Source organism: Octodon degus, unplaced genomic scaffold, assembly GCF_000260255.1.
Source record: "Octodon degus isolate 3935 unplaced genomic scaffold, OctDeg1.0 scaffold00037, whole genome shotgun sequence".
NCBI lineage: Eukaryota > Metazoa > Chordata > Mammalia > Rodentia > Octodontidae > Octodon > Octodon degus.
The window spans coordinates 8,569,829-8,597,138 of NW_004524613.1; the positions used below are offsets into that span (position 1 = coordinate 8,569,829).

The 27,310-nt window shown below is 46.1% G+C and overlaps 1 protein-coding gene across 1 annotated transcript in view; it reads right to left on the reverse strand.

Moving 5' to 3' along the window:
- Positions 1-8,851: 8,851 nt before the first annotated feature.
- The window catches only part of Tti1 (TELO2 interacting protein 1), a 66,492-nt gene continuing 48,033 nt past the window's right edge, over positions 8,852-27,310 (reverse strand). The window contains exons 6-9 of the mRNA XM_023714960.1: positions 26,573-26,713; positions 24,229-24,433; positions 23,868-23,955; positions 8,852-9,568 (exon numbers count right to left, since the gene is read on the reverse strand). Of these exons, the coding sequence (XP_023570728.1) occupies positions 9,373-9,568; positions 23,868-23,955; positions 24,229-24,433; positions 26,573-26,713 (630 nt within the window). The 3' untranslated portion in view covers positions 8,852-9,372. The remainder of the gene's footprint in view (positions 9,569-23,867; positions 23,956-24,228; positions 24,434-26,572; positions 26,714-27,310) is intronic.

A 27,310-nucleotide genomic window follows, 5' to 3' on the forward strand; every position in this document is an offset into this window, starting at 1 on the left:
ATCACGGGGTGTTCTGTGGGTAGAGGCTCTGCTGGCCTTTAAGGTGCCTGCAGGTTTGAGGCAGTGACTAGAGAATTCTAGGCATCACTCCAGCCTTCTGGAACTGGATACTGTAAAAGCTGGCAACTGGAGGTCCCTGCAAATCCCGAAAATTACTTCAGCTAATCTTATCTTGGTGTTTAGGTAAATTGAGGGCTAACAAATCATATACTACTAATTTTTAGACAAAGACTCTTTAAGTGATTAACAGGCCTATGTGCAAAGCTGAGCAGGGACCTGATCCAAAGCTTTTGGTAATAGAGGAGACTGATACAAAATAAGAGATGTCAAGCTTCAGCCAGCTTAGAGTCACCACGGGAATCTGCAGGCCTGGCTTCTAAGTCCCTGCTAGACTGAGCCTCTTGTACCTGCTTTTCCCTCTGCCCTGACCCTCATTCCTGATAGGCAGATACTGCAAGGCAAGCTGGATGGCCCCTCCTCCGTGAAGTGCCCAGTTTCCTTTCAGTTCAACCTCTGTGCTGTCTTAAGTTATTTTTGTTGTTGTGGAGACAAACCAACACCACAAGTTAAGGGAAGAAGGCTTACTTGGCTCCAATTTGTCGAGGATTTAGTCCATAGTCAGCTGGCTCCAAGGCAGGGTGGTGTGACAGAGGGGTGGCACAGAGGAAAACCAGCTCACGGCAGGCAGAAGACAGCAAAGCAAGCAAGGGCCTTAGCAGCTTTTTTTATGGTCTTTTTATATTCTATCCAGGCTACCAGGGTTTATGCCAAACCAATCAGTGGACTGATTTAGTAACCACCCACCCTTGATCCTAGCACTGCCGCATGAATCAATCACACATTCTAGATTCAACCACCTCTGAAGAGGCCCTGCCTATCACCACATGAGGCTTTTGGGGGACATATAAACAAAAGCTATAACATGCGCTTCCACACACACCTCCTCCACAGCATGACCTTCATCACGGCACAGGGTCCTTCAGAGCACTTCCCAGGCATGAGCCAGCACAGGCGAACAGCATTGTTGGTCAGGCTCTCAGGAAGATACTGTGTGTGTGTGTGTGTGTGTGTGTGTCTGTGTGTGTGTGTCTGTGTGTGTGTGCTGAGGGATAAAACCAAGACCCCTGTGCATGATAGGAAAGTGCCCTACAACTGCCCTCAGCCCTTAGGAACTGTTTTAATTCCCATTTCATCAAGGCTCAGCACGGTGGAGACCTGCCTAAGGCTACACAGCATGGTCAGGATTCAAACCCAGGCCTTCTATCTCCAGAGTCTTTAATGAGCTGCTGTCTCTGCCCAATAGAAACTTCTCTTGCTGCCTCCTTCCTAACTCCCTGAGCCTTGTTCCTAGGAAGTAGTATTTATATCTTTGTCTCTAGGCCAATAGGAAACCTTAAAAAAAAACATTTGTGAATTGAAATTTCCAATTAGCAGATTTCAAATTCCCTTCTACAAACAGATGCAATTGATATGTCACCTACGGAGCCTCAATTCGAAGCCAGTCTTTGCTCTTCAGGTCAATCATGGGCTCTGTCACCAGAGCAGTCTGCACCCAGAGATGTGAAATGTCCCTGTCCAAAGTGCTGATGAGGGCCTGCATACAACCTTTCCAGGAAAAGGATAAAGAAGCCTCAGAGTGAGCTGTGGCTAGGGCTGGGGCAGAGGGTGACATGTATGCGGTGCTCTGGGAACCCTGAGTCAGGAAAGCCTCAGAGGCTGAGCTGTCTCTTGAGGCGGAGGTAAGCTGGGTGTGGGCGGGACATCATCTTCCCTCATTGCAGGGGCCCTGGGGTGGCTGCCTGCGCAGGGCAAAGCATATCCTCCCAGGTCCCTTTGCTTATTCCCAGCAAGCACTGCCTTTCTGCCCCATAGCCCTATTTCCTCTTGCAAAACAAAAAAGCACAGGGGAGGGGTATCAGATGCCATTAGGCCCCCAGCAGGAAGTGAGCTTTCCATGGAATTAAAGACTCACAACTCCCTTGTACCCTAATGATAAAATGTTTTGTAAGTCGCACATGCATATGGGAAAAAAAAAATCAGAAGCAAATACATGGTACCTTGTTAAAAGTCTTCTCATCCTTAGAGGCTGCCACTTGGGTGTCCTCATAGAAGGATCTGCACATAACATACCCTCCTCCCGCATAAGCGGCATTATTGTTCCGCCTGCTATTTCCTTTAATACTGTTTCTTGGAGCAGTACACAGAGAACAGCCTTGTTCTTTTGAAAGGCTACGTGGTACACTGCACATGTTTGCGAGGCACTCGTTCAGGCAGTTTTCTCTGGATGGACTTTTAGGTTATTTCCAACCTTTTATTAATGCAAACAATGAATCAACACACACTGTATTCATCTTTGCACAAGGACAAGCTGAGTCCTGAAAGCAGGATTGCTGAGTCAAAGGGTATGTGCATTTCAAACTCGCATAGTTAGTGCCATTTTTTTTAGTGCCACGCAGCGTGTTGTTCCAGGAATGTACCACAGTGTCCATTCAACTAGCCCACCCCGTTCTCCCCCCAAATCTTCTTACTTAGAAGATTTTATATCAGTGTTAGGGAACTATAGCAGTTTTCCCTACTTTTGGTATACCAGCCCTTGGTAGAATTCCGCAGAATTTCTATGTTGGGCAGGACATGTGGGGAATGTTCCCATCTCTTTTGGATGAATGGTTAAATCCTATGACTGTCTCATTTCTTATCTTTTGCTTTAAGTCTAAGAGATAAGTAATATAAAGCGCTGGTCCAAAGCCTGGTACATACAGTCATTCAGTATTTGTGAGTTTTTGTAAATTAGGAACAACACTGTAGCAAATGGCATATGTTGTATACACTGTTGTGTGTCCTGTCCAACTGACCTCCAAAAAGTGTACCAATTTACACAACTATTTTCCACACTGCCAACACCATGCTACCAGACCACGGATGTTTTAGGGGGCAGGACAATGTTTGGAGATTGCTCCAGACTCTTCACCTGGAGAGGGGGCAGCTGGGGCTCAGGGAGGGTGAGGGAGTGCCTGAGGTCCTCTCTGGAGTGTGGCATAGTCTGGTTCCTATTTTTGGCCTCTCTGGCCTCTTCCAGGGGCAGGGGCACTGCTCAGGCAGGAAAGGGATGGGTGTGGTCCATGGTATGGGAAGGACATGGGGTGCGGCTTGTAGGAGGCGAGATGCACCTAGGTCTGTCCCCACTGCACGCCTGAGTCACGGAGGATGCGATGTTTTATTCCAAGAAACTTCTGACTCCTCTCTACTACTTCTGCTCTTGTGCCAGCCCCCCCCCCCCCATTTCTTCCCTTGGAACTGGCCTCAGAGATTCTGAAAGGTGCTTTCCTTACTCCTGAGCCCGCCTGTGTGGGAGGAAGTTGAGGACGTGAGGGTACTGATTGAGAGAGCAGGTTGACACCCCAGGAGCTGCTGCGCAAAAAGAATGGCAAATTAAGTAAGGAGGGAAAACGGAAGAGGGTGGTGGAGGCAGGCGTTCATCAGCGCTTTTTAACCCTTCCTTGCTACAAAAGCAGCCAGTCCCAGATGCTGGGCAGCAGCTACTGTGAGACATTTTCGTAAATGGTAGATGTGGAATGCTTCGAAGTGGGTAGGGCACCGCGCTCCCTCCTCGTCCTTTGTAGACAGGCTTTGTACGCTGGGTAAAACTGTTGGAAAAGGTAAAACAGCTTCTAATCTAGGAGATGATTCCTGTGGGAAATCAGGCTGCTTTTCAAGCGTAATTTGAAAAGCCGCAGCCCCCAAACTTCAGTTGGGGGGGGCAGGGAGGGGTGTGGAGAGAATGCCATTTATAAAGCAATCAACGCTTTGACAGCATCCACCATCATTCAGAATTATTTTCTGAAATTTGGCCTCTATTCCTTGCTCTGGAGGAAAGGCAATGCGGGCACTTGGCTTCTAATCAAGCGCGACGCAGAGGACTGGGGCGAGCCACACAAAGGGAGAGGGGACCCTGCATTGTTCAGCACAGTTGGAGCTGCAGAAAATCATTTCCAGGGCTCCCGCACTCGCTGGATGGAGCCGGAGGAAGCCTCATCAGACGTTCCATTCATCTCACTTCCTACTTTTAAACTTTAAAGCATATATTTATGTGCCTCAAGTTGCTCATGAACCACGGCATGTCAAACAGTTTGGGGTTGATGGAAGAGGTACATTTTCTCGTCCTGGGACTTTCAGAAACACAATTTCACTGCCAGTCTCTCTCCCTTTTGATTTCTCCCGTATGCTGCCACGAGATGAATATTCCTAAAATGCTGTCATACATTACTCACCTGTTCAAGAACGTTCCAAGACCAACTTCTTGATCCATTAAGGTGGGAACCCTCCATAAATGTGGTTTCAGCACCTGAACGCTCCCTCCTTGACTGCCAGGCCATGAACGTGGGGTGCTGCCTGCCTGCCATTCCTCCCCACCCTGGCACCTTCTTCCTTCTGGGAAACCACACCACCACAACTCTTTCTCCAAATGGTTAGGCTAGACTGCCCTGATTCTCGCCCCCAGGCTTGCCCGTGGAACACTATACTCAGAGTTTGTCTTGGGGGCAGGGGGTGACAAGCAAAACCCTGGCCTATTTTTGTCAGGCCTTTAAGCTAAAAATCATTTTGAAAGATTGTTATAAAAAAAGAAAAATCAGACCTGACAGAGACCTACAGCCTGCAAAGCTGAATAGATCCCCCGTCTGCTGCTTTCCAGGGCATGTTTGCTGGTATCTGTTGTAGGCAGACAATGCTTGGTGTGAGGCTGGACAAAGAGCAGGCTGAGCTGATGGAGCAGATCCGGGGACTTTGGCTGGAGCTGCCAGGAGGCACACGTTCTCCTAGGTGATTGTTTTCTGAGACAAGATCTTACTATGTTGTTCAGCCTGGTTTAGAACTGCTGGACTCTCTCTTATGTATGTTGAACTGAAAGAATATAAGCCTGGAGCTACCACTGCTTTGTTGTCATTGAGACCTTATTAAGAGAAGTTTCTAGAGAATGAAAGCAATCAGGGAAAGTGAGATCAAAAGACAGAGAGGGGCTGGGGAGATGGCTCAGTGGATGTGCTTGCTTCTCTGGCAAGCACAAGAGCCTGAGTTCAATCTCCCGTTCTGCAAAAAAAAAAAAAAAAAAAAAAAAAAAAGAGAGAGGAAGGAGCTAGTCTGAGGAGACATCAGACAGGCCTGCATGCCTTAGGCTTGTTTTCCCTGTCTGGACCGCATCGGGGGCTGCCTGCCAAGATGAACCATCCTACAGGATTTCACCTCCTCCTAGAAGCCTTCTTTGATTCTCTCATTATTGTGCATCCCTTTAGCTCCTGAGTGTTCATGCTGAGGGTTAACTACAAACTTCCTCAGTTAAACTGGAGGAATGTGTGGTGCATCCGATAAAGCCATAGGCAATGAGCTGGGAAGCAGGTAGCGCCCCAGGCACCGTGATAGTTGCTTTAGAGACATTATAGCATTTATTCTTCCTGATGCAGCTGCTGGAAGAGGCAAAGGCAGAAATTCTATCTCATGGATGGGAAAATCAATCTCAAAAGTAAAGTGACTTGCCCAAGGATACACAGTAGTCAGAGGTGGTGTCAGAAATCAGGTCCCACTCCAGCAGTCTCCAAATCATCCACGCTTTCTACAGAACGGGTCTCCTGATGATCACAGCGGACCTTTCCAGGCCAAGATGCCCTGGATCCAGATCCAACCTCTCTGAATCCTCCGGGAACCTTCTGCTGCCTGCAGAGTACAGATCAGATATCCCCACCTGAAATTCAGGGCCATTTGGCTCCTGTGCATTTCTCCTCTACCCACCCTGAAGTCCAGGCACAGCCATACTTGTGCCGCTCCCCGGGGGTAGGGGGAGGAAAATCCTTCCTGTCCCAGCAAATTGGAATAGAGGGGAAGGAGGCACCTCTCTTAGCAGACTGAGTCAGCTGGACAGACTCACAATTAAACTTGTCTCAATATAACCAGAGAGATGCTCTAATTAGTTTTTTTTGTTTTTAATCAAGTGCAAGTCTGCGTTTAGGAATTGGAAGCAACTCAGGAGGTCTTAACTCTTTTAAGGAAGAGGTGGGACAGCTCAGCAAGCCCTCCTGTGCTCACTACCTCCTGCAGTACTTCCTGGAGCCTATTTATCAGGATGTGCGTGCGCATCTGCCCTTGTGGCTCAGGACACCACCGTGGCCTGGTACACCCAGCCACTGAGAGCAGGCAGCTCGCGCTGACCTTCTGGGAAGCAGCTATGTAACGCTTGACAAGTCACGCCACCTCTCTGACCTGTTTTCTCATTTGTCAGGGCTGAGAGATTGAATTAGGCTTTCGCTTTGTGTCCCCAGAGGAGGTAGGAACAATGTTGTGAATCTTTTTACCATTTTCTCAATTAGAGGCACTTCTCTTCCTTTCCCAAAGGAGATCATCCTAGAACTTCAAAGCTGGGAGAACTAAATGATAGCACATGCTTAGGGTGTGTGTGTGTGTGTGTGTGTGTGTGTGTGTGTGTGTATATACTCTGGGGTCACAGGCAGTCTCTGGAGCGCCACCTAGGGTTGTGAGGTCAGGTATGGCAGATGCAGTGCCCTCCCGTGTGACAGGAGGATTGGAGCTTTGAGGAATGGGTTCTCATCTCAATACATGCCTGGAGGTACCCACAACTTCAAAGATTAGAGTCGTTCCTTCCGGTCTAATTTTTCTATTCTGCTAGCGGGTGAACAGAGGCCCAAAGAGAAGAGGCCCCAATAGCTTGCCAGCAGAGGCAGGGCCAGAGCTGGGCTGCTGCCTACTAGACCCAGGCTGGACATCCCGCTATTCTGGCAAGACAGACGCTTATAGGAAATCACCAAACCTCTCCAGAGCTAGCTAGGGACCCTTACTCCAATGTGCTCACACACTGGGCGCCTTCTAGCTTTTTCAGAGCTTTGAGATTATCTATGCTTCTGCAAGACTTGTCTAGCCGAGGCCTTACTCCTATGCATCTGGTGAAGGAGCATCATCATTCTGGGGATCCTACAGTGTGTGTGTATGGCACAGTGTCGCCATATGCCTACATTTACATAGTCACTATGTTAAACTCAGTTAGAAAAAAGTCAAGTATTTATCCTGTCTTTGCTGCATAAACAGTAGTTATAGGACCCGACGTGGCTGAGGAAGGCAGTGTGCCCTTTATATGAGCACTGGGCTAAACGTAATCCCGCACGGTGGAACTAGGAGAGCAATATCCAGCAATCCCAGAAGCATGGATGAAGACAGCAGAACTCCCAACAGCTGCTAATGCAGCACGCGAGACCAGACATGCACGCCTCCTGATGGGTGTAACACACCCGAGGGAGGACTAGGCCGAAACACAGAACAAGAAGGACCATTAAACTGGACTCAAGACTCTTGTTCTGCTTCCCTATTTACAGCAGATATAGGTGACAGGAAAACCCATGAAATGACCCTTGTGGGATGCTGTCAGTAACTCCAGGCAGTGGGAGATGGTATGGGATAAATGGCCTTGCTTCCTCAACAAAAAACTTATAAGGAAAAGGGAGGTGAGGTGGAGGAGAGCATCTATAAATTAAAAAGAGACACATCAATACCAGCAATGTACATAACTTAATTTTGATCCTGATTCAAACATGCTGAGCAAACTGAGGCACTGACTTAGTAGCTGACAATGCTAAAGGATCATTGTTAATTTTTAAAAAGTATAATGGTGTTGTGGTTATACATCTTAAAGAGTTTAGAAGCCAGGTGTGTTCACACACACCAATAATCCCAGCTACGTGAAAAGCTGGGGTAGGAGGATCATAAGTCTTTGGGTAGCCTGGGCAACTCCACAAGAGCCTATTTCAAAACCAGGGCCAGGGATGTAGCTCAGTAGAGTGCTTGGCCTAGTGTGTGTCAGGCCCTGGGTTCTACCCCTAGTACTGTAAATTACAAATAAAACCACTTCCAAATGTTGGGATAAGACATCTAGGATTTGCGTGACAATAATTGAGGGGGGTGACAGGAAGGTGGAGGGTGAGAGGTAAGTAAATGAGCAGTGTTCTAAATGGAGCAAGACTGGCCAAATGTTGATAGCCAGTGAGGCCAGCATATGGGTATACAGACTTATTTTTTTAAATTTTTTTTTTTTTTTTGGTGGAACCAGGGAATGAACTCAGGCCCTTGTGTCTGCCAGGGAAGCGCTTATTCCACTGAGCCATCTCCCTGGCCACCCAATTTTTTTTTTTTTTTGGCAGAACCGGGGATTGAACTCAGGCCCTTGTGCTTGCCAGGCAAGCACTTATTCTACTGAGCTATCTCCCTGGCCCCTATAGGATTCTTTATATACCCATAGTAACCAATTAAGAAATTAATCTACTTAAAAGGTATCTGAAAAATTGTTGTGAGTGGTTGTCTTAGGAGGGAAACCAGATGGCTGGGAAATGGGGAGGGAAGACTTATTTTTCACTGTTTTCTCTTTTGCACTGTTGAATTTTGTACCCTAATTCTTTGTTACCCATTCAAAAATATAAAATTGGGGGCTGGAGAGATAGCTCAGCAGATAAAGCGCTTGCTTTGGCAAGCTCAGGGAACTAGGATTCAATTCCTGGTCCTGCATGCTGAGCTAGCAGCAGTCTGGTGCACGCCTGTAATCCCAGCGCTGGGGAGGCTAAAAACAGGAGGATCACCACAAGTCTGAGCTGTGTAGTGGGATCCTGTACCAAACACACACATACACACACACACACACACAACCCTAATATATATAATTGGGCCAGAGAATTAGCTCTGTGGTATAGCACCTGCCTGGCAAGAGTGAGGCCATGGGTTTGATTCCTGGTACCAACAAAACAAAAAACCATGAATTTAAAAATATCATTCAAATAACAAACTTCAAAGTGAGCTCTTGATCACACCTTTCATCCAAGGAGTGTCTTTACTTCATTTTTCCAAAGAACAGGTCAAGTACGACAAATCAGCTCCTCATTATTGGAGGGGATCAATGCATGGATGGAGAGGGACCCTCCTATGGATCTGTGATGGCTGCGTTATATTCTTAAAATTCTTGGATGTGTGACACTTAAACAAGGCCGGGACACATCCAGCACTCAGGCTGGCTCCATTCAGCCCTGATCATCAGGGGTGTGTGTGTGTGTGTGTGTGTGTGTAACCTGTAAGGCAGGAAGGGCTGTAGAGATGGCATGCTAAGGGGTTAAGCCCTTAGAGCCCTGAGACAATGTCATTTGAAAACTGGAGGAATGAAATATAAATAATAGCTACTCTCCTTCAATCCAATTTCCAAGCAGTTGTGTGATCGATCAATTGATTGGCTGTCTAATCCACCTTCATATGCGTCTCTGCTGCTGGGGTACAGCTGGTCCAACTTTTGGCTGGCTGTGGGGGGTGCTCCTTCCAGGAGGCAGGGCCTGTCCATCACACAGGTGGGCACCGCAGCTCTTGAAGCAGGTAGAGCACGTTGGTGGTGTAGGGGTTCTGCTGCCCAAAGGCTCCCCGCAGCTGCACCGGGTGGAGGCTGGGGTGAGGGGGTGTGAACTGCAGGGGGCAGTACAGCTCGTTCAGGAGGAACCAGGTGAAGTCTGGATCGATCTTCATCAAATGTTGGAAGACACTGTGGAGAAAGGTGGGCAGTGAGCAGGTAACATGGAGAGGGACAGAGGGAGAAATGGGGTAGTTGGTGTGCTCCCCCAGGGGCTGTTAACTGAGCCATCTGAGAAGAAACTGATAATGACATCAAGTCACTTGAAACACCAGAAGAAACCTACTTTAGCTGCTAAGACAGGCCCATTAGGAAGGTCCCAAAGCCTAACGGCAATAGAGGTAAACAGTTTCATATCCATTGACATAGAGTAAAATAGTAATTAGTCTCAGCAGAACAATATTGACATTAAACAAGCTTTTGGCAAAGGCACGGGTTGAGTTCCGGAGTGTAAAGCTGGAGTTTCTGAAAAAAAGAAAAATGACAAGGTCCACCCTTCATTACTGACTCCATAAGGCTCCGGAAGTGGTGTGGGGTGGGGGAGGGCACAGAAGGATTCACACAGGACCGGCCTAACCCCAACAGGGCTCTCTGCCCTGCTTGGGGACATGGCGAGCCACTCCACTTGTCTCCCGGGGCACCCAGCTGATCTCTGTAGCTGGACTATTTCTTGGCACCAGGAGCAATGGGTGGTTGGTGGGCTGGACACATGCTCATGGCTCCTGTGAGGAGCTTCTTACTCACAGGAATGGGCTCTACCGGGACACTCTTGGAGGGGGCCAGTGCAGATGAGCCCTGCCCATGACTGCACGCAGAGGCACAGCCCTATGTCCTACACACAGCACAGACAGAGCTCAAGGGCCTAGGGCTTCCATGTAAGGAGAAGGTTCTCTATCTTCATAACCCTTGCCTTTTATCAGTTCAACACCTGTTTTTGAACCATCACTCATATGCTGAGGGCCACTGTCATGGACAGTCCCACTGTAAACCCCACAGCCCTGGCTGTCCAGTCCCAGGAAGGATGAGGCCTGCCACCTCAGCCCAGCCATCACCTGCTAGGGTGCTACTTTTCCCCTTTGCCAGGTGTACTGCCTTTCTTCCTGTTCAGGACACCTTTCCTGCACGAACCAGCTGGCTGCATGCTCACTGGCCATCTCCGTGGCTCACAAGATAAACTCTCTGAGGGTACAGCATGGTACACAGGAACCCCCCATAACTACCTTTTGAGTAGAGACAGCTTCTTGTCTCTAATGAGACAAAAGGATTCCATGACTTATATTAGGTGACTAACACGACTGAAGATGACCTGCCTTTCTGGTGTATTACAACCTGTGTAAGGATCTAGCGGAGAGGTCAGCAGCTTATCATCAAGGAAGAAGGAATGTTACCAGGACCCACGTTATCATGGTATCACCAGCTGTGCAGATATAAGAATTTTTCAATTTGTCTCAGTCTGTTTCCTCATTTTAAAGTATGGCAGATGAGTAGGCCCAAGTGAGGTAGTGCATGCCTGTAGTCCCAGTACACAGGAAGCTGACGCAGGAGCATCATTTTGTGTTCAAGACTAGCCTGGGCTACAAAGTAAGCTCAAAGCCAGCTGAACTGTATAGTGAGACTCTGTCTCAAAAAGCCAAAATAGAAAGGGCTGGAGAGATGGCTCAGTGGAATAAGTGCTTCCCTGGCAAGCGCAAGGACCTGAGTTCAATCCCCAGTTCCACCAAAAAAACCTAAAAACCAAAAAACAAAAAACACAACACCTCACTCAGGGTTTTACAAAAGGTTAAAACATACCTCAAACCCCTGTTAACCAATACAGTCAGTTCTCTATACCTGTAGGTTCTGCCTGTGGATGTAATAAACCATGATTTTTTTCGGGGGGGGGGCAGTTTGGCCTTCCCTGAGGGTGGGACTGGCAAAGCATGTGGTGTTGGGGATTGAACCATGGTCCCCTGCGGCTGCCTAAGCAGATACTTTAAACTGCTGGGCTATCTCACTGGCCCACAAACCAAGACTGATAATATTTGAAGAAAAAAAAATGTGTCTGTACTAAACATGTACAGACTCCTTTCCTTGTCTCTGTTAAACAATACAACCTAACAACTACTTATACAGCATTTACATCAGGTATTATAAGTAATCTAGGGATGATTCCAAGTTCACAGGAGAGTTTTATGCAAATGTTATCTTACTTTATATAAAGGACTTGAATACTCTCAGATTTTGGTGTATGTTATCTGCAACGGGGCCCAGAATCAACCCTCCCCAGACAGTGACAGCCAGCTATATATATAGGATCTGTTTGATGGTTCACACATTTTTTTTTTTTTTGACAATTATTCTTAGAACTGTCTTGTATACTTTTGGGCATCCAATTGGAAATTAAATGCTTGCTAAAGAAAGCTAAGTATTTGTTTTTTACTTTTGTTGATCTGAAATTAATCTCCTCAAGAGATTCAGGTTTTACCTCTGTAAAACCAGTTTTTCTTTCTTTCTCGCATTTAACAGACATATCCTAAGGAGGTAAAGGTAGCAGCTGGGGGAGAGGGGGCACGCTGGAAAATTTCCAGACCTGTTCTGTGCCTAAACAACGTTAAATTTCCTTTGCTTAAGATAATCTTGTGTTTATAACCTGTACAGTGGTTGCTGGAGAAGTGATTAGAATATTCTAATTCATCGTTTCCACTCCACCGCAGAAAGGAGATGGGGCTTGCGTGGGAGAGAATTTTTGTTTAAAAACAAAAATATCTTTGATAATTAGAGTGGCAAGGGAAATGATTAAAAAGAAAAAAACACCAGAAACGGGAAGCAGATTTCTATTTACACGTGACAGAGTTGACAGTTTTCCCTAGTGCCAAAGACTGTTAGAATGCAAATGGTTTCATTTGATTTCAAGAACTGGAACAATTTCTCAAGCTACAGCACGGCACTCTCGCTTCAAGTATTTTTATCTGGACAACATCCAGCAGAGTGGTGCCACAGCCTGATTCAGGCACAGCTCTGCTGTGACTTACATAGCATGAAAACATGGCAATGTTCATTTTCGGAACCCTTTTTAACATGCTAAATGTGGGCTGTATTCCTTGGCAGGAAAGGAAAGAAGGCACTCTCTGCCCTGTCAGATCTCCAAATAAAATGCTAACAGGGAAGCAAAGAAAAAACGTGTGCAAAGTTCACCTTCTTTTATTAAGCAAAAGCCAAACTCTTGGGAGAATTAATTTGGGTCTTGTTTCTTTGCTTTTGAAGGGGTGGACACCCCAGAATGGCAGGCAGCAACGCAAGTTTCTTCTGGCTCTGTGGCTTGAAGCAAATTGTTTTGCCTTGTGTACCTGCTTCCTCTTTCTCTAGAGGAGGCTGATCACAGCCAACCCACCCTCCTCCCAGGTTTGTTCTCAGGCTCTGAGAAGAGGAGGTGCAGGAAACACTTTGAAGTGTATAATGAAAACACTATTCCTTCCAGAGAGAGACACAGAGGATCTGTGTGTGTGTGTGTGTGTGTGTGTGTGTGTGTGTCTAAGGAATAATTATCACTACCAACTCTAGCAGCACCATCATGCCATGGATAATTCACAGAGAAAAGGGCAAAACATTTGTCTTCTGTCTCACTCATAATTTCTCCACACTGACTTGGTAGGGGTTCCAATTCTCAGGCAATGGAGTTCTAATTTGGCTTCATTTTAGGAAGAAATGAATGTGGTCTGCTTTGCCCTCCACACGCCTGAGGTGAGGAGCAGACACTGTGCCATGCGGCCAGATGGCTGGCATGCGCAGCTGTGCTCCTGCTCGACAAGAGGCGTACGACCTGCTGAACTCTAAATATTGACAAGTTCTGAACCTGGACCTTGGTTGGCTGCCACCCCTGGGAGCTGTGCCTAAGGACCAGGAAGTCTGATACCACTTTGTTCTGGGGCCTGTTCCCACCCAGCCTTCATTGAGATGAGGTAGTCCCTGAGAGGAGAGAGCCTATAGCAAAGCTGAAGGCCTTGGAAGTCCTTTCTGCATAACTGAAAGCCAGAAGACAAAGGCAGGACCTCTGCTTCGAAGTGACTGGGGTAACTGCCTGGAAAATGTTCCTCATATATCTTGAAACATGGCAGAGGTGGCTGTTGAACATGCCAAACGACCAGTTCCATCTTTTTTCAAACCTGAAGAGAAACACTTTTAAAAAAATATATGTACACTATTTAACTCCTGAACAAAAATTTCTTTTTCCTTCCCCTAGGCCCAAATGAGTGGCTCTGAGGAGCACAGTTATCAAGAGATTACCTGGTCCCCGAGCAGGGGAGGCACTCAGCTGTGCCTCATGCCTTCTTGTGTCCTGAGGCGAGTGATTATCTCTCAATAACCTGTAGGGCCGTGTAGCTTAAATGATAACTTGACTTTAAAAAATTTAGAACTCGCCGTTAGGCAGTTTCTAAGCAACCTCTGTTTCCATGGCAAAGAAGCCTGGTGTTTATACTGATTTTTCACTTAAAATGCGGTTTTATTGAATTTTACTTCACGCAGGCAGCCATTTCCCTGCACTTCAGCCTATCTACAATTGATGGGTATCAGTAAGCACCTAATAAACCTCCAGATGCCCAACAACAGAAGCAGCTCACTCCTTGAGGATCAGCATTGGGGTGTTTGGAGTGAGCAGGCTGGGGGAGAAGTAGCCTGGGGAGGCAGAAAATGTACTACTGCAATCTGGTCAGCTGGGTCTTATCTCCTCATGGTTCATCAAACATTTACCAGCACTTGGTCCAGCCCAGGCACTGCACAGGGTGTTGGGACACAAAGCTAGAAGAACAAAGGCTTTGGTCTCAGCACCCTGCCTGGTGTGGAAGGCAGGCAGATCACAGAGGCTGATGATGTAATATGGTCAGGGCCACACTAAGCGGCATGAGTGGAGTAGAGCCATGGATGGTTTTCTGAGGAGCAGGCACGGCGAGTCTTTTCTCTTTAAAGAGGGTTAGATATGACCAGCACTAAGGTGACTTCTACCTGACAGCCAAGGCAGGTTCCCAGCATGATGAGCACTGGGTCACCCCCCTTATCTCAATATGGCAAAACCAAAACAAACCCCTCCACTATCACAGCAACTATCACAGAGTATGTCCTCACTACCTCCGTCTAGACAGTATCTGCTCAAAGGAAACTCCAGAAAACTGCCAGCCAATCAAGACCCAGAAAAAGCTAAATAAACAGTAACTGAAACGCAAGGCTTCCAGCTCTCCCGGGTGACAGGCTATTCTTTTTCTGTCAATTACTTGCTTGAGGGATCTGCTGTTCCTTGTCTCTTTCTGGATTTATAAAACGCTCTCATGAGCTGTCTAAGTGCCAGTGGTAAAGAAGTTGTGACTTTGTGATGTTTATTTGTTTATTTATTTATTTGGGGCTTCTAAAGAAGTTATTCAGGATATCTCCTTAGGAACATGATACAGGCTATCTCTATACAGACATAGCTAAATGTGATCACAAAATGAAGACACTTGTTGGAAAGCAGGCATACCCACAAAGCCACGTTACCCTGCCTGTTCCCTCTGATACAACAGCCTCCCCACTCCTTTTTCCTCCGGCCACTCCTCTCCCAATATTCCCTGTATGCTGCTGTTGAAAATGAGGCTGTGTGTTGCTTTTGAAACAAATGGATGCTCAGGGTGTCTACGCGCCTTAGCCAGCAAGCAGCGGGGCTACGTTTCCGTACTCAGTAATTTACTCTAATGGGTCTCGGTTCATTGGTTAACCAGTATTTCAAGCCTGTCCTTTCTTGCTATTCAATTTAGCTATCTTCTTCTGCACAGAGGTAGTTTTTGTTTCTAAATGTTGGAAATGGAGGATTATGACTGGAAGCAACGATTTGCTCTCCAAATAAATACTACCAATTACCTTTGCAGCTATACGTACTTGTTAGGCTTAACTATATTTACCTGTTCAAAACCATTCATCTATCGATCTAACTACAACATGCATACTCACAGAGACCCATATTAAAAACATTTAAATGCACCGAAGACAGGATTTAAATAAACAACAGTAGAAGCACATGATGCTAATAATACCTTTACATTATCAAAAACAAAGTATTGGGGCTGGTGAGATGGCTCAGTGGTCTAAAGCACCTACTTAGAACAAGCTTAGCAAAGCACGGGGACTGCGGTTCAATCCCCCAGCACCACATGCCAGCCAGTCCCACCACCTGGTGGGCTGAGCTGGCCACACACACACACACACACACACACACACACATAAATAAAATTTTAAAAAACCCAACAAAGTATTATAAATTCAGTAAAAGGATTCCATTGCTTTGTGCTTATTTAAAAGATACGGCACTGAGGCCCAATCTGTTACAGACAATTCAAAAATAAGCCAGGACCTAGGAGGGTTTAAATTCCACTGGCTGTGATTTAAAAGCAGCCCCTTCCTTCCATCTGGCCATCTCTCCCAGACTGAGGCCTTCCTGGGCCTAGACCCCATGACAGTGCTGTTTGGCAGATTTTACAGCGGCCTTTTGTACAGACTGGTTCAGGGTCTGGCACAGGCTGGCTGCACTCTTAGGCCATACGCAGGGTTTCCTGCCTCTCTCCGGAAGATAAAGACATCTTGGTAGTAGTCTACCTATTTTGCCTCACTTGTCCCTGAACTGTTTTCCTGTAACCTGTGCTTTGGATCTAAGCCAGCAGCTCCCACTGATGGGTACCTGAAGAAGTGGCTCTCAGAAATGTTCTTCTGTATTTACTGCAAGGACGCCAAGCATGTTAGTCACAGCAGTCCCCTATGGCCTTCCAGGATGACCCATACAGGACCCACATTTTCTTATGGCTCAGTAACAAGGAACGCTGTGTTTTTTCTGAAAAGCTTTCTTTTCTTTTTGTAAGCTCTTATCCCAGTGTTTACTGGAAGCTGTGCATCAGATTGTACTTCCCTCTTTGCTCTGTGTCTTTGGAAGCACAGAGCCAAGCAAGGTAGCTGGGCTCTTACTCTGCACTTTATCAACCTCAATTCTGGGTTCATCTTGCTTCTTCACTTATTGTTTTTCCCTTTAAAAATTTCCTTTACTTATTTTCTGTTTTCTTTGTTGCATAAACTCAATTTGTACATGCTCTCAGTCATTTTTGAATTAAGGGGGAAATTTAATGATTAACAACTACTATTTATTAACTTTTTAATCTATGATGTTTTGTGTTGAAAATTTTTATTAAGACTTGTAATAATTGTATTAGGCAGAAAGCAGATATTTAAATTTTTTTAAGGGCTTCTTTTTTTGGAAAGTAGATTTTTTAAATTTCAGTTTTGTAGATGAAGAAGAGCAGAGACTCTGAGAAGGTGACTCACTTAGGCTACACTGCTACTGAACAGCATTGTGAGCCAACTTGGCATTCCTCTTTGAAATCTTCATTCTCAAAACAGTACTTGGCCTACCACAAGAGATCCAATAAAAAATTTACAATAGAGGCTGGGGTGTAGTTCAGTGGTGGAGTGCACACCCCACATTAGTAGCACCCTGGGTTAATGTCCATGCACCCCCCACCCACAGGTATGGTAAGAAAAGATAACTGAGGCCATTCGCATGGCTACTTTATTTTTATTTTTATTTTTGTGGTACCAGGGATTGAACTCAGGAGCTTGCACTTGCCAGGCAAGCATTTATTCCACGAGCTATCTCCCTGGCCCCCTCGCATAGCTATTTTACTTAGTATTGAGATTATCACATTCACTCCAGCTTTCTAGGAGCTCCAGACAGATGGCACTCAGTAAAGGGATGAAATGGCTACCCCGTGTCACACCCAGGCTTTTGCTGAGAGCCACTCTCTGTACAGGCAGTGCAGTCACTAGGCTCATCCGCCATCAAGAGCATCCTGTTGGGGCTGGTGAGATGGCTCAGTGGTCTAAAGCACCTACTTAGAACAAGCTTAGCTAAAGCACAGTGACTGCGGTTCAGTCCCCCAGCACCACATGCCAGCCAGCCCCGCCCCCTGGTGGGCTGAGCTGGCCACACACACACATAAATAAAAAAAATAAATAAATAAAAATTAAAAAAAAAAAAAAAGAGCATCCTGTTCCTGATGTGCCTGTGTGCACATCCCCACTGAGTGGTAAAATAGCTGACCCTGGAAGATTATCAGTCATGTGACAACACCAAGGAAGCAGGGAAAGGAATGGTAGCATTTGATTGAAGCAGCACAGAAGTTTCTGGCTTAAGATCTGAAACCCAGCAACCTACTTTGTAATCTGCATGGCAGATGTCTCTTATCTTTGACACCACGAAATCATGCCTGTATATGCACATTGAACAGCTTCACACCTGAATGTATTTTTAGAACAATAGGCCTTGAAAAGAAAAGCAGCAATGCTTGTCAAAAGACAGATAATGGGAAAGCTAACTACTCCGGTCTGGATTTGTCAACTATTAATCAAGTGCCAAAAGGAAAAATATTACGAGTGCCCTCATTTCCATGCTGGATGCAATCCAAGAGGGAAATAGCTTTGTAGCCCAACCTCAAACAAACTTCCCACACCATTTAAGGCAATGAGCTTCTCATTTCAAGTCAGCTGAACTAATGGATCACCTCTGTGGCTCCTGATCTGTTCAAATATAATAGGCCTACATGGAGGTAAAGAGAGGAGCTGGGCTCTGACAGGGATGAAATGAGTGAGCCTGTGCCAGTCTGTGTTTTTCTGGGGTTTGAAGGTACGAGCTGGTTCTTTGATGGGTTGAGATCCTACTGCTAGAAAGAGAGCAGGAAGTCAGACAGTAAATGAACCTTCAAACCTGGTCCTGACTTCTCGCACAAATAAGAGAATGAACAGAGGTGGCACAATTAGCATGAAAAAGACCCTCCTGATATGAAAACCCCTGTTCAGAATTCAGTAAGGATGAAGCAAACTTGAAGGCTACATCCAAGTTCATGTGTGTGCAATGTGTGTATTAGTGTATCTTTGGAACACGAACACTATGACAGCAGAAGTCTTTTCTGTTTTGTTTCCTCTATTTTCAGTGCCTGGAAAAGTGCCTGGGCTTTTTTAGAAACACAGGGGCTCCTTAACCAACCTGCAGAATGGATGAGCACTAAGCAGACTTCGTGAATGCATGACAGCAACTCGTCTGCATTATCATCACCCTGAGTTTATTTTTTTAATTTTTTTTTTTTTTTTTTTGGGTGGAATTGGGGATTGAGCTCAGGCCCTTGTACTTGCCAGGGAAGCACTTATTCCATTGAGCCATCTCCCCGGCCCTCTCCACCCTGAGTTTATAGGGAGGAAATGAGATGCAAGGAAACTAAGCTATTTGCTCATGGTTTTACATAGATAAGATCTGACCTTGGACTGTCCAACTCCAAGATTGTACCTTCAACAACTCAATGCTGGAGTCACCTATATGGCCATTAACAGATGAATGGATAAAGAAAATGTGGTTTGTATACAATGGAGTGCTAAGGACAGATCTGAGTCATCTGTAGGAAATTTTTTTTCCTCTTTTTTTTGTGGAACTGGGGATTGAATTTAGGCCCTGCACTTGCCAGGCAAACACTTATTCTACTGAGCCATCTCCCCGCCCCCCCTTTTTCTTTTTTTTAGGAAAATGGATATGCCTTATGACCATAATATTAAGTGAAATAATCAGACACATAAACTTAAACATTGCATAATTTTTCTTACATGAAAGAACTCCTAAGTATAAATAATTTAAAGAGCAAAGAAAGAGACAGACAATAGGAAGCAGGAAGATATCTGTGGTAAGTGGGTAGGGGATCTTGAGATGGACGAAGGGTGGAAAGGAGGGAGGGGGGAAAAGAATTAAAATACGTTATGTGCATGTACTTATTTCCTACAATGAATGCCTTCTGTACTACAAACATGTACGGGTGCCTTTTGCTCTCACACACAATGGCTGGAGAGAAGACTGAAGGCAATGTCCCCCTTCCTTCACACCAGGGCCGCAATAAGGCATCCAGGTACTTGTACACAACCAGCAGGTGCACCAGCTGGTCACTACCAGCTGCCACTCTGCATTCATACCTGGGACCTGGGCTTTACCGTTTGCAGGTGGAGGTAGGACTTGGTAGAGACCAAGCAGTCTAAAACCTTTATCATGAGATTTACTGGCATGGACTTCATCTATTTAAAAACAGATATTGCCTCGTTTTGTTTCCTTTTAGCCCAGGTGGATGATGTAAGACCTTGCTGCAAGGCAGGGAGCCTCAGAGGCTAGTACACTGGCCCAAGACATGTGGTTCTAAAAGAGTTGAGCCAGGCTGAGTACACGTATTGGCTTGAAGAAAAAAATAGAAATTTGGGGTGTATGCTCTCATCTCAAATTCCTTTCATCTATTGGAGGGCAAAGCTCGATGGTCAGAAAGGCACAGAACTGCGAAGACACAATGCACACTGGGAGATATCTTGGAGGCTTCTGGGGCCACTTGGGAACTTAAATCAGTTAAATTTGCTTCTGCCCTAGACTGAGAGGGGGGTGTGGCTAATTGGAGCTGTTATTTGTAATTCAATGCTTACCCTCAGGGACACTGCCAATGTACATCTTCTGATATCTTGACCCCTCCTCCTACACCCAAATGTGATTTATGTTTTTTATCCATTGAAGTTATTTTGCGAGATGGACTTTGAGGGAGCTTTTTTTTTTTTCATTGCCAGTTCTAACAGTGACACCTGGTGGTAGCAAGCAGGAAGGTTATACCCAGCCCCCATTCCCCCAAGTTGCAAGATTTATGCCCCCTCCTTACCAGGCATATTCACTAGATAAAAGCATTAAACTGGAATGGCATCTCCGTTCTTACCATTTATAGCCTTGGTTATGTCAACCACCCCCTGATCAATTTCCATTTCCAGAGTTTACAGCCTGATGTAAAAGCCTGCCACAAAGGCTGTATTTAATATGACAAATTAAAAAAGCAAACACAGCCTTGGTTACTCGTTGGAGCCACAAAAAAGCAAACAGGAAGAAGGAAAAAGCACGATGTAGTGAAAATAAAGAGATATTTTCACGGTGCAGCCAAGTTTGTCTGTGTTCCAACACGATGAAGGCCTCTGAGGTCCTAACCCCCTCAACCCCAGGGGGCCCTGACACCTGCTCTGAAGTGGTGCACATTCATCTCCTCACAGAAGGTGGGAGGCCTCACAGCAGGCCCCTGTCTGCACAGGTTCCTTAGCCAGCCCTCTGGCTAACAGAGGAGCAGGGAGGGGAATTTAATACCTGTGAAGGGAGGCAGTCACTCTGGGCAGCCCCGACTTCTGCCGACTTTGAATACTCGGCATGGCTTTTTGTAAACCCCAGCTACAAGGCTTGGACAGAAAGAGAGCAGATAGCTTCAAGGGAGACTTTCCAAGTACGCAGACAGGCTTTTCCTCGGTCAGGGATTTGGGGTCGGAAGGGAGGAGACCTAAGGACAAACTGCCTGGACATGGGGACTCCATCCCAGGCAGGGACACGGCTTGGTCATCAGCATCTGTGACTGCTTCAGTCCACCATCACCCTCTGCATAGTAATGCAGCTCACAACGATGCCAGGTTTCCTGTTGTTCTCAGCTTCTTTTCTCATTTAGAGAGCTTATTAATTTCTGAATCAAGATGCCAAATCAGCTCTTGATCAAGGACAACTCTGTCCCCCCAACTCAAAAGCGTCCGCAGATGACGTGAGTGTGAAGCAATCAACCTTGCACTTCCTCGCCTGCTCCCTGCCTGGCAGAGGGAGTCATCTGACTCAACCCTGAGTGGAATGCAGTGGAGCAAACAAAGGCGCCTCTGCAGTCAAGTGGTCAGGCTGCATGTTCCTCCTCCTGAGCCACCTTGAACACCAGCTCAAGACTCAGCAAGGTCCAATTCTGGGCTTAATTGCTTTCAGCCACACAAAAAAAAAGAATTAGAAATGAAAAGAAAATGAATTGAGAATATTAGCTTGTTTGATGACTCTAAACTTGAAGGATGGGATGCAGTGGTAGTAAAAAAAAAAAAAAAGTAGAATGGTGGTAGTAAAAAAAAAAAGTACAATTTCAAAGAATTGTGAAAATCAGGTCTTCGCAACTTTTGGTTGTAACAGCTCCTTAGGCTCCTCAGAGTTTACTTAAAAGATAAATTCATCGTGTTTGTGGCTGCACTTTAAATCACCCAGCAATGAGCTTTGGGGCACTGCCCAAGGAGAACTATTTTACCCCAAGCTGGTTCTTTTAATGCCTGGGTACAAGAAGCTCCTTGGGACACACACGCATCCTGTGCTCCAAAAACCATGACTGAGCCTGGGCCTAAGGGATGTGATGGGAAAGGGACAGAGAGAAAAAAGGCTACAGTGGAAATCAAGAGTAAAAAATTGCAAAGACAATAAATCAATTCAAAAAAATATTTCCATCACTCCCAGGGTTACAAGAGAGCAAGTCACTTTCCCTATTCCAGTCAGAGCAGCCATTCAGCTCCTCAGGCAATGGGGTGAGTCCCATCTCCTTCCCCAGCACAGATACTCAAGGTCCTGTCTCCAAATGCCTGGGGAAGGAGGGACACTGCTGGGGAACATGGAGCTGGAGGGCAGACAGCCCGGGCCCAGCCCAGAACAGGTGTGCAGGGGCAGCAGCTCCAGGGCGATGCTGCTCTCAGCTGGAAAATGAGCTGGGGAAAGACCAGAGTACAGTTTGGGATGCCCTCTGTCAGAGTTTTAGTTTATGGGAAAAATCACTTAGTACTCAGGCAACTAAAAATAGCTTCTGTTAGAAGCACTGTCAAAAAATCCTGGAAATTAGAGTCACATAATTTCGAATCAGAAAAGGCCCGAGTGACTCTTACTTTTCTCTGCGTGATGGGAATCCGGCTAGGACTGGATGAATGGTTTAAGTCTCCACCCTGGTCTGACTCTCCCAGCCCCCACCAGCCTGCTTGCTAGCAGAAGCACTGCTCTCTGCAGGGAATTCAGCTCAGCCCTTGGCAAACACAGGAAAGGAGGTAAGACAGGACAAGGAATTTTGCAGATCCTGCGGGCATCTGGAGGCACCCAAAAATTTACAACCGATACTTTTAAGGACTCAGCCTACTGAGATGCAAGAACGCCAGAAAACTTTAACCACAGCTGTTCATTGGGATCTTCCCGCCTAATGTCCCGTCTTCTCTCCATCTCTATAAAAAAGGACACAATTCTCTTTTTGAGGGGTGGAAGGTCTTACCATGCTCTCTGCCTGAACCCAGGACAATAAATTCCATACTGATAGGTTCTGGCTCTAGTATGAATTGCTGATTTATTATGATGGTCATCTAACATGGTTGAAGCCCTGAAAACGACAACTTACCGTCCCAGAGACCGCCTCTCCCACTTGTTCTCCAACCTAGCCCAGGGTGTAATTTTCTTTCACCTTTCCCACTACCACAGGGAAGATCCCAATCAGCTCCTCAGCTATTTCTAAACATCCCCTCAAATTCCACCCCTAACAAAAGGCCATAAAAGTCTCATCTCTCTCCCCCCTTCCACCTATCTCTCTCTCTCTCTCTAATGTATTTGGTATAGGTCTCAATATGCAGTTCAGACTCCTAGTGATCCTCCTGTTTCAGTCTCTCCAGTGCTGTGATTAAATATGTCTGCCACCACGCCTGGTCTTTTTTTTTTGGCAGAACCGGGGATTGAACTCAGGCCCTTGTGCTTGTCAGGCAAGCACTTATTCTACTGAGCTATCTCTCTGGCCCCACCACACCTGGTCTTGGTGGCTGGCTTGGTGTGCCTGGGGCAGGGTAACATGCCATGTGGCACTGGGGATCAAACCGGGTCACTGCACTTGCCTAGGCAGGCATTTAGTCCACTGAGCTATCTCCGTGGCCCCAAGCCTTTTTGTTTCAGGTCGAGGATCTGCCATATCAGCCCTGGATCCTCTTTGAGTTAATAAAGCCTTCTTTATCCTTCCTATTTCTTTACTGCACTGCTGGAAAAACCTAACACATAGCATGTTGCCTTTACACAAGCCTGGTGGTCTCTGCTGTTTATGTATGTTACCGTACAGACTCTAGAAAGAGGCATGTATGTGCCTGATTGAAAACATATCCAATTCTGCATATACTTTTTTATCACTAAGACCTTCTGTGGAGTCAAGGTTTTAGAAGTCAGTAACCCAGTGCTTTTGTTTTACTGTAGAGGGAAGGGAGACCTGGGATCCTGGGCCATCAGGAACAGGACCTGACATGGCTCACCCTCTAACCAGGAGGGTGCTGGGTCCCCTCCAGCACATGGTCTTTCTGTTTTTTGCCTCTATAAAATTGTTGTGGACATTGCAGAAGAAGAAAAGATTACTTGTAAAGGAAAATGCACTTAGTAAAAATACTACCTTTAGAGTTGGCACAGTTCAAGAAATCATCTTAACCTGGCAAGGAGAGAAAGGAGGGCAGAGATGCTTCAGATCTGCTTGCCATTAGCAAATCATCTATAATTTAGAACAAACATAAAGAGATGCAGGTGATCAAGCAGACATACCTCCTGGCAGCCTCTTGTAATTTCACGGGCTGTTTGGTGCTGAGGTAAATCAAGCAGGCATCAGCCACTTTATTCAGGTCACCCTCACCTGCAGAGAGGAAAAACAAAACAAGCACTGGTCCTCACACTTCATTTGGGATAAGCAGTAAGCAACTGCTGTCTGGGGAAACTGGAGCAGCTGGGCAACATTCCCTGAGCTCTCTATTCTATCCTGTGAGTCAGGAAATGCATGACAGATGGACAAATGGGGCCAAAGAAAGATGGAAGGAGATGACACGAAGGGAGGGGAGGGGCAAGAACATGAGGCAGGGGTGAGACAGGACTCAGGGATGCCATCCAGGTGAGGCGAATTGGTACCTACCTAAGTCCAGTCTCTCACAGAGCGGGCCCAGGCCCTGCAAGACAGCCAGCTGCAACTTGAAGGCTAGTGTGTAAGAGTAAACTGGTCCAGCCCTGGCACTGATGGGAGCCTGGGTACCTAAGGAACCAGCCAGCTTTGGTAGCACATCTTTGCAGAACCGGTTCCGAAGAAAATCACCACACTTGCCTCCCAGGGTGCACAAAACCTGCAGAAACAGTCCCGACTGAACAGTCTTGACTTGCTGATTGAATATCAGCAAGGCAGTACGAAGACTAAAGAATGCTTGGTAATTTAATTCCATCTAGGTCTCTACTTGAAAAAAACAAAACAGAATTACTGCTGTTAATTCCTTGACCATGGTTGGTGATTCTGACAGTTATGAATTCGGAGGTCTCTGCTCCTCAGGCTCAGCTGCTTCTAACCATAAATATAGATTACATGGAGAATAATTCAGAGGAATCTTGAGTTGGATGAGTAATATGATTAATACCTTGATTTTCCTTTTTTCATTAAAAAAAAAAAAGCTTAAAGCAGTTCACATAGATTATTTCTGAAATCACCCCAACATCCCTTGAGAACAGACTTGGACTTTTAACTCTAGCTAGCCAAGCAAACACGAGAGCTAAGGCTTAGCAGCAGCCCTCTGCAGGCATGGGGCAGATGAGGAGCGAGGGAAGGAGGCAGGGAGGCTGAGGGCTCTTCCTGATCCCAGGCCGGTCCCTGAGGCTGCAGTTGACTTCTGTTCCCTCTGTTCAGCCGCACAATCACTTATGTACATCACTCTCATTCTATCTTCCACAACAGGCAGTTTCTTTACATGTCTCATTTTAAACTTTCTCTAGCAGAACATATTGAAATGTTTTGCCCCACTGCACAGGACTGAGTATAGACTAGGAATTTCTTTAAAAATCCAGTAAGCAAGGTGGAGCCAGCACACAGAGCTTTTGCCCATTCTGCAGAGGAAGGCACTCGTTTAAAGTCCCTCGGCTGGATACGCAAGGTTACAGACCTCAGGTGTCATCAATGTGCACGTGTGTGGAAAATACAGCTTCAGTTTTGGCACACACAGCTTTATGGTTCTTCATTTTTCTATGCTTGATATAATTTTAGGTAACTTATTAACTTTCATAAAAGAAAACAGCACATCTGAGTAGGATTTAATAAGACCACCCTCCTTTTCTCTCTACACAACACACACTTGTTATTTTCTACATTTTGCTTTGGAAAAAATATTAGCAATTTTATGTGTTTTGAACAGAAACTGATAAAGTTTCTAGTATATGCTGAAGACACAGAAAATCAGACTTCTTTTGCCAAATATATTCATTGCCTTCTCAATTTCATCCTATGTCCCTACACATCTTTTTTCTTTGCCTCATCCTGCTCACCCCACTTCTGATTTATGTTAGCTTGCCATGGTAAATGTATCTCTGAAGGATGCTGGAAGTGCTTTTTAGAATAAGGAAGGACAGAAATAAATGAGTTAAAATATATGTGCTAATATGAGCCAAACTAAGGGAGAAAAATACCTTACATCTCTAAGGGCTTTTAGCTTTCCAAAGCACTTCAGCAGAGTCCCATTTAATTCTTGACAGCACTGTGGGGAACGTAGGGAACTATAAAGGGCCGGGGTTCGATCCCTGGCACCATAAACCATGTCAGCCCCACCCCCAGGGCACGCTGCGATGGTGACTGAGGCTGGGCGTGGTGGTGCTCACCTGTAATCCCAGCTCTTGGGAGGCTGAAAACCAGTGGATCACTATGAGTCTGATCTATGTAGTGAGACCTCCGTAGACCTTGTACTAAATAAAAAAAAACAAAGTGGGGTGCTATTCCTGAACACCACCTGAAAATGGGTGGTCATGGGCTTTGCCCAGCTATCTGGCTAGACAGAGGATGTCCAGGGCTAGAATGTGTGTGCCTTCACCTTGACTTCTGGCCAGTGCAATGAGCATGAGCGTGAACTCACACATGCGAGTTCTACTGTCTGCTAGTTGTATGATCCTGAGACACTTCCTTAACTTCTGATCTTGTTTCCTCGTCTACTGAGAATGGAAGTAACAGACTCACCTTGCACAGCTGTGAGATGAGCTCTGTGGGGGGAAATGCCAAGCTCACTTCCTGACACACAGGAGATGCTCAATAAATGCTGGTAGCTCTTTGCTTTTATAGTTCACCCTGACTCAAATGCAATAGCAAAGTGATATTTATTTTATTTTTTGTGCTTTTCTTACTTTTCTATACTTTAAGCTCTGTGACATTGCAACCAGACAAAAAGAGAGGCAATGCACAAAGCCCGGTGAGCTCCGTGTTTATGCTGGACAGTGCAGCAGCAATGCAGTACCTTGAAGGCTCTGAGGACTGCCAGGGGGTCATCATTTGTGAGTCGGTGCACAAGTGAGGGCCACGCCCGATGAACCAAAGGCAGCAGCTGGTTTTTATGTGACTGCAGAACAACTACACATAGACCCAGCACATCTAAAACCTGAAAGAAAAGACAGGATTTCAGCAGACAGTAATGGTTTGAAAGCAGGTACTAGGGATCAGGTCATTACTTAAAAAAAAAGATTGAGTAATAAATTAACAGAGTAGAGGCAGGCGCTGGGGGGGCCTGCGTGCCGGCTCCTCATCTGCTCTCCGCCCCTCAGCAGCAGCAGCAGCAGCCACAGTAGCCTCCTCCAGGCAGCCGGAGCCCAGAGCCAGGAAATGCCCCTGGCTGACACTCAGCTCTGCAAGATAAGAAAATGAAGGATCTGAGAGTGGGGCATGGTGGTGCATGCCTGTGATCCCAGCACTTGGGAGGCTGAGGGAGGAGGATGATTGCAAGTTCAAGACCAGACTGGGCTACAAAGTGAGCTCAAGCCCAGCCCGTGCCAAATAGCATACCCTGTCACAAAGAGGAAAAAAAATGGAGCTGATTGCCTCGGGCTCAGACTGTGCCCCACTCTGTTCTGCCCTGAGAAGTAGTCAAAACTGTAGAGGGTGAGCCACCGCCCCCGGTGTGATGCCATTGTCTGGATGATTCCCTTTTTAGAGAGTGTTGCAGCCAGAAGGCCAGGCCAGTCTGGCTCCAAAGGCCCAG